This window comes from Crocodylus siamensis, chromosome 2 (assembly GCF_052110815.1).
Source record: "Crocodylus siamensis isolate JL-2025a chromosome 2, ASM5211081v1, whole genome shotgun sequence".
Lineage (NCBI taxonomy): Eukaryota > Metazoa > Chordata > Crocodylia > Crocodylidae > Crocodylus > Crocodylus siamensis.
The window spans coordinates 47,255,219-47,263,276 of NC_143396.1; the positions used below are offsets into that span (position 1 = coordinate 47,255,219).

General features: G+C 43.1%; 1 protein-coding gene across 6 annotated transcripts in view; it reads left to right on the plus strand.

Moving 5' to 3' along the window:
- The window catches only part of KLF3 (KLF transcription factor 3), a 41,819-nt gene extending 33,963 nt beyond the window's left edge, over window positions 1–7,856 (plus strand). For all 6 annotated transcript variants that reach the window (XM_090035751.1, XM_090035752.1, XM_090035754.1 and 3 more), the window contains 2 exons: window positions 1,628–1,788; window positions 5,801–7,856. In XM_090035751.1, the coding sequence (XP_089891877.1) occupies window positions 1,628–1,788; window positions 5,801–5,982 (343 nt within the window). In that variant the 3' untranslated portion in view covers window positions 5,983–7,856. The remainder of the gene's footprint in view (window positions 1–1,627; window positions 1,789–5,800) is intronic.
- The last annotated feature ends 202 nt before the right edge of the window (window positions 7,857–8,058 follow it).

Consider the following 8,058-nt stretch of genomic DNA (forward strand, 5'->3'; position numbering starts at 1 on the left):
CCCACCCTGGCTACATAGAGTCTACCCCAGCCCCACTCCCTCCCTTACTGTGCCCCCCCCCCCGTTAAAAACAAAAACATAAAGGGGTACATGAGCTGAAACTTTGAGACAGAAGGGGTACACTTGTTAAAAAAGGTTGAAAAACCCTGATCTAGACTGTTCTCAGTGGTAACAGGTAACAGAACAAGGATCAATGTTCTCAAGTTGCAGCAAGGAAAATTTAGGTTAGACAATAGGAAGAATTTTCTCATTAGGAGGGGAGTAAAACATTGGAACAGGTTACTGAAAGAGGTCATAGACTCTTCATCCTTGAAGGTTTTGAAGACCCAGCTAGACAAAGCTTTGGCTGGGATGGTTCTACTTTACACAGGGGTTGGACTAGGTGACCTCCTGAGGTCTCTTCCAACCCTAATTTTCTATGATTCTGTGATCTGCATTGCTGAGCCTAAGGCTTTGATTATCAAGCGCTCAGAACACCAACAACTCCTATAGACTTTAATAGCAGCTGTGGTTCTCAGCATTTCGGAACTTTAGGCCCTAAAAGTACTTGCTTTAAATAACAAATAGCCTCTAGATACACTTGAATGTTGTTAGACGTAATTGGATCTAGTAAAGAACTGGCAAGTTCAGTAATTGCTAAAAAGGCTTGCATTCTATAAAGCTTATTATAGCTGGTAGAACCAGTTTTTCTAGGATAAATCTTAGCATGTGCATGTGGCATATTCAGTTTCACTTAAAAGCTAGAAAATACCCCCAAATCAACCCTATTTATCAGTTAAATAGTCCTGGGCACACTGTGAATTTTTATTTTTAATGCTTGGTGCTGGTGTTGTTTTTTACTTTCTTAAATGCATTTTTGTCTTATCAATGCCACTAAGGTCAGTTTCATGTTGGTTTCCAGTTTTAGAAGCAGTCAAACTTTTTGATTCTTAATATACACAGTTGATGATACCCCTAAAAATGTGTGTGTGCGTACATGTGTTTTACCTTTGGGTTTCAGGTCAAGAAAATTGTATTTGTGAAGCTTCAGAACCAATTTCAGACATCCTGTGGGTGTGACAGCAGACTTAAATTCTACTTTTAGGAATTGACATCAGTGGTGAAGGGAGGCCGCACCCTTCTGCCAACACCAAACAGGAAATTCATAATTACTCTTTTAAGGAGTGGCAGGAACAATACAGATTCTGCCTGTAAAGCTAAAGATATGCATTTATGAATATAGAAAAGCTATTTTCAATTTAAAAAGTGGCTGTCTTTTAAAGAGGGAAAATTCTGCAAACAAAAGCAATTTTGCAAACTAAAGTTTTCTGGAAATTTAATATATATTTAACTGAAAAACAAAAATCTTTGCTTTCATAAGTAAAACTAAATTAAAATCCAGGCAGGCAGAGGGGAATATCTTTGGTTTTATTATACCACAAAGTGAATAAGCCCAACAAGCATCAAAACATTACTGGTAAAATCCATAAAAATGCTGAGTTCTGAATTTTTCCACATACATGTAATGTTGTTCTCCCTGCCAAGAGATGGAATGGTAAAGAATAGAAGGCTCTGTCATAAATCATTATAATTAAGTTTATTGTGTTTTAAATGTTTTTCATTTTTAACACATGACTTAACTTCACAGGAATCACCCTTCAGTTATAGTGCAGCCTGGGAAACGGCCTTTACCTGTGGAATCTCCAGACACACAAAGGAAACGCAGAATACACAGATGTGATTATGAAGGTTGCAACAAGGTCTACACTAAAAGCTCCCATCTGAAAGCTCACAGAAGAACACATACAGGTGGGAGTCTTGGTGCACTTTTCTTTCATCAGTATTGATTTTGAGTTAAAGGCAAAGTCCCAGCTACATCCCATCCTTAAGATATTACTGAGGTTTAATGCTTTTTTTCTATTTGCAAGAAAATCTGGTTTGATTTGAATGTTAAAAAAATTTCTTGTTATAAAGACTGTTTTTCCATAGAAAAGGTTTAGGCTAATTTACCATAGAAAGGGTAAATTAGCCTAAACGTCCCTGTCCATCAGCTCATTGTGTCCTACTTGCGTGTTCCAAAAGGTCCCATGGGACCTTCCTTAACTCTGATTTAGCTATTTAAACTAAAAGTTGAAATAGTGGTGAAGGTGGTTACATGTCAGGTATAAGTGGTATATTTTAGGCAGATCTGGCATTTGGCTGGCTTTGCTTATGTGCCTTGCAGTGGAAGGGGGAAGATGAAGGGGAGGTAATTAACAGGTTGTAAGTCTAGACAAGAATCCTCCCAATACATCTTGTATTTGCTTGGTAGCTCCTTTTCTTTCCTTTTTTCTACACCCACTTTTGTCCTTTTGCTTTGAAGATAGCTATTTTGCTCATCCCCCAGATGGATCCTGGTTTTCTCTGTTTAAAAATAGCAAATTCTGTGATTAAAACCCCCCAAATCCACATTTTGCCTTTATTAAAATGAAACACCTATATATGTAGTGGTATCAGTTGAACACAGTGTTTTACTGATATACAGTAAAAGCTTTGTTATCTGGCATAAGTGGGGTAAGAGGGCGCCGGTTATCTAAAAATTCCGGTTATCTGAGAGTTATGCCTATCAAGGAAGACAGGAGTGCAGTACAGCCACTCCTGCCAGGAAGAGTCTAGCACTGCCCCAGCCCCAACCCACAACAGCAGCCTGCCATGCCCTGTGCAGATCCTTTTCCCTTCCCCCTGCTTCTTCCGCAGACTTTCCCGCCTGGGAGGGAGGTGCATGCCCAAATTTTCTCCCTTCGCCTATGCAGATATCAACTAGAAGGGCTCCTAGCAGCTCCTCTGTTGGCAGCGTCACTAACTAACATAAACAACAGAAATACTTAATGCACATGGTGGATAGACTTGGCAAAGATTCTGGTTGCTAAAGTGAAGATTTGTATTGGGAAATATTGGAAATTCAGGTTAATAGAGTATTCCAGTTTGTAAGATGCCAGTTAACACAGTTTTCACTGTATTTACGATTTTAAAGCAGTTTGGAAGCCCACCTCTGTTTCAGTCATTGTAATATAAATTCTAAATACCCGTACATTTTGGCATTTGATTCTGGGTTCTTTCTGATGGAAAATGAGAGCTCCCTCTGCCCCCTTTGCTTACTAGGACGCAGGTCCAGATGTGGCTCTCCCACCCCCAGCTGCTTTGTGGTGCTAAGCAATCCTGATATGCTAGTGTCCTGCCCGTGTCATTGTCCTTCACTCCCCCACAGCCGCAGCCCCTCCAGTCCTGCCACTGCCCCTCACTTCCAACCCATAGCCCCCCTGGCCATACCACTGCCCCTCAATCCCTCCCCCCCCACTCCCCACCTGCAGCACCTGAGCCCCAGCTGCTACCTGTGGGAGGCAGTGGAGCAGAGCACAGAGCCTAGCCCCACCCCCCCCTCCCCCCACAGGCAGCACAACTGGAGCCCTTAGCAGGTGGGGGGGTGGCTGTGGGCTCAGGGCTGCCCACCCTGCTGCCCTCTCCCTGGGGGTCTGGCCAACCAGGTGGGACCTGGTGTGGTAGGGCAGAGCAGGGTGGGTCAGGAAGGCTCGGTGCCACCACCGGGAGCCCCTCACCACCATGGAAAGGTGCCCCTACTCACCTGGTAGCAGTGGTGGTGGCAGTGTGGGGTTGTGCACCTCGGTACTGCTGTGCAGGTAGAGGGCACCTTGCCATGGCAGTACGGGGCTCCTGGTGACAGCACCGAGCCTCACCATCCCACTCTGTCCTGCCGCACCGGGTTCTGCCTACGGCACTGCAGAGGCCCCAAGGGGGTGGGCAGCAGGGCAGGCAGCCCTGAGCCTGCAGCAGGCAGCCTGTATCCGCCCCCACCCTGCACACAAATCTTGGGCGCATGACCCCCATGCTTCTGCCTTAGGAGTGCACAGAGTGCCCCCCCCGCCCCCGGCCCCTCCAAATGAACGGCCTGCGGCTCCATCCCACTCCCCACCTGGACCCTGCAGCCATGCATTCCAGCACCGGGCCCCAAGCTGGGCAGCAGCCCCAGCCCTGCCCAACTCCCCCACTCCCTATGGGGGCCTCAACCCCTTCCCCCCCCAATTTACCTGCAGGGAGCTGCTCTCATGCTGCCTGGCTGCCGTGTGCATGTGTGCATGCGCATATGCACATTGCGTCCCCGGCCTGATTGCACTCCTCCCATTCCCCCAGCCCCTTGCAGCCTGGAAGTCTAACAGCCTGCAAGGGAAACCTGCCATTTCCCACATTTTTCTCCTTAAAGTGAGAAAATCCACGTTTTATCGTGTTTTTCCATGACAAACGGAAAACCTGGATCCCTGCTCACCGCTTACAACACTACTAGATTTTGGCTCATAAGTTTCCATGGGAGTAGCTTCTCTGTCAAAACTCCAAACTGGATGCCAAGTATGAAATCTCTAAAAAGATTTATGCATTCAGACACAGAAAAACACTGGTCAGATTTTTTCTGCATACTGCTTTCTAACATACTATTTAAAAAGTGTCGCTATGCTTAGTCAAAGCCAGCATAGTGAAGATATGCTGTGGGACATTTGCTGGGCTTGTCTTGGATGTTTACGTAGCAATAAGACACATTTCGATAAGATAGAAGGTCTAATTCTCATTTGCACTCTGGCCGTTTATACCATTGGCAGAATAATTGGGTCTTTAGCGTAAATGAAAATAAGCTTGATTTAGAAGTTAATTATGAAGACAGAAGTACATAGATTAACTTAATTATTGAAGGAAAGAGTTAAAATTGGATCTACTTAAGGCAGCAGCATTATCACTGTCGTTAGTAACTATGAGGCTGCAGTACCCTATTGTACTAGCTGTTATCATAGTCCAGAGAACTCAGAGTAATGTCTCAATCCTACTACTTACTCACAAGTTGACTTAATGTGCATAAGTGGTCTCATAGTCTTTAGTATTTAAAATTAAACTTAAGTATTTGCAGTAGAGGGACCTTAGGTTAAGGCCAGACAAAAGTAGTTGTAAGACACCAATGGCAAGGTCAGGAAAGAAAGGAGCAAGGTGACTGTAATATAAGCAAGCTGTCAATGAATTTTTTTTCTGATCTGTTAACTTCAGGCATTTAGAAATTCACAAGACACGTAAGTGTGCAATGTGCATTAGGTAGATACGTCACTGAGTAAATGGAAAAGGACTAGCTGGGGTTTTAATGGACAAGAAAAGATGCATCTTATTGCATAAATAAAGACCTACTGAAATTGAGGAGGCAGGCAGGTGATTTTGTAAACCTATCCTAGTGTGCACTGCCATTTTCATGGCTGTTTGCGGCAAGATCCCCCAACACCGCTGGTTGACCGAAGGGCCATGGCAATGGCTCTGCCCCTTGCCACTGGTTGTCCAAGAGTGCTGCCCTTCAGGTACCTTGCCTCTCACCACTGATTGGCCAAAAGGGCTGCCATTCATGCAGTTCTGCCCCTCACAACTGATTGGCAGAGAGAAGCAGGTCTGCATGACAGGCAGCCCTCTCCACCAGTCAGCAGAGGAAGGAGCAGCTGCCACCTCAGCTCCCTTTCTTTGTGCCAGGGGCTGTGAAAACTGCTGGCTCCCACTGGGGAACTAGCATTTTATTTTCAGTAAGTTGGGTGAGGGGGTGTTTTCTGGCATAAGGAACGCTGCTTTTCACAGAACCTGCCTCAAATTGCAGTTTCTGCAAAAAATGCAAAATCATGATTTGAGTAGATCCGTATGTGTAAAAGAACTGAAGTGTTTGTGTTAACCTTCTTAAGCGCTCTGACATTTTATCTATGATCGCTTACTTCATTCTTTAAATCCCAGTTTCTGTTTCCTTTCCTAGGTGAAAAGCCATACAAATGTACCTGGGAAGGATGCACATGGAAGTTTGCTCGTTCTGATGAACTAACAAGGCATTTCCGTAAACATACTGGAATCAAGCCTTTTCAATGCCCAGACTGTGACCGTAGCTTCTCACGTTCCGACCATCTTGCCCTTCACAGGAAACGTCACATGTTAGTCTGAATGTCTTTGGTCCTCTGACTCCCATCACACTTTCTTTTTTTACATGTGCATTTTTAATTTGGATTCAGCTGGTCTGAATCTCTGAGTTTATACCATTAAAAACTTCCATATGGTCAGTAATAAATGTTCTCTAACCCTTCTATGTTCTTGCCACGGGTCAGACCTAAAGAATGTGAACACTTTTTTTTTTTTCCTCTGGGGGATGCTAAGCAAACCCTTTCTCCAGACAGTATGTTTAATGTATTCCTGTGTGAATAAGGGAACTTTATTGGTTTCTTCATATAATCAACCAGCATATATTGATAAACTAGTAAATGCTATTCAGTATCCAGATTGCTAATCCTTGCCAGAGACTTTATTTATGTCCTGTAAAAAATACTCTCTTTGTATGCTCAACAATGCAATGAATAGAGTTTTCCAACATTGTTGGTTACACCATCCTGTTTAACAAAACACTTTTAGAAAGGCACCTCTTTGATATAGAAATCCCCTCTGCCTCAAGAGTGAAAGAGCTAAGCAATATATTCTTTTTAAATCATGAAAGTTTAAGTGGTAAAATTCATTTAGACCCAGCAGACACATACTGAGTACTGTGTTGTATGTCTGTATTCTGTTTGTATTGCATAATGCCTTGGCAGATTCAGCAGGTGAAGACCTTGCGTGATGCTGGGCACATCTACACATGCTCCTAATGTGCTTGAATAACCTCCAGCACAGTTTGTGCCAGAGTTTATTACTCCCAGGTGCAGCGTTTTCACATGTGCCCAAGAGCACATTGAGGCAGGGTGGCACAGCCTCAGCCAGCAGGGGGCTCAGAAGGTCAGCCTGCCAGCCCAGAGGTGCTGCGCCTCAGCCCAATGTGCTGCAGAGAAGCTGGCTGGGGCACAAGTGCTACAGTGTGGGGCTAGCCAGCAGGCAGCCCTGTACTGTAGTACCCTCATGCCCCAGCCAACCCATCACCATCGACATGTGAATTGATGCACTAAATAACTCTGCTGTAGAATAGTAGTTGTGTCAGGCAAGAGTTGCATCCTACAACAAAGTTAATTAGTTTACTGTCACCTAATAGTGCCACATATGTAGATGGTGACGCTTTACTGCAGAGCTAATTAGTCAACTCTGTAGTAAAGTGTACATGTAGATGAGCCTACTGTATCTCTGTTTTATATGTAGCTGTATGGATGGTACACAATATATTCATCTGTAGCATAGCATTACATGACTTTCATAGAGGTCTACCACACCTCATTTCAGCCATTATAGGCATCTTGCTTTCTAGTCACTCTCCAACATTTCCTTTCCTCAAACGTTTTGTATTGTATGCCAAAAGCAGTAATTGCCATATCAAAATGCTCCAAACCATAACATTATGGGAAGTGAGTGCCAGTTTTGATACACTGTATACTATTTAAAAGTAGTTCACAGGATTTTTAAGACAAAATGGTATCCCATATGCACCTCCATTGAGAAAACTGAGTAATGACTTAGGTGGTAAGGATATGCCTGATAAAACCATTTTAAAGTTACTTTTTAGTAGATCTTATCTTTTTTAAGATGGCTAGATAAAGGTGTAAATATAACATTAACATATTACATCATTAAGTCTTGATTCTGAAGTTAACGAGAAAAAAACAGATGAATACATATGTTCATAATATAATAGAATATCCTGAATTAAAATTACCCAATGTGATGCTAAACATACTTCAGTCCTTGGAATGTATTAACCAGAATTAAAAAGAATTTTTCTATGTTAGTTGGCAGACTGTGGGCCACCAAAAGAAAGCAGGATATATTTCTCTAAACTAAAATATTCCAGAACGACAACATTTTTGTTAATTCCCTGAAATTTGAAAAAAGTATTCTCAATTTTCCTCTTTACATGGAAAAACCTACTAGCAAAGAAAATACTCATTGTATTCTCCAAGAGATCAGTCTGGTCAAGTTGCTGCTATACGTTGCCTTCTATGGAACAAAAATTGAGATCCTAAACAGCAGGTGTTGCTGAAGTCCCTAAACACCGTGGACTCCAAAGATACACTGGAGTATGCTGCTGATCCAGGAGTTTGTGTGCGT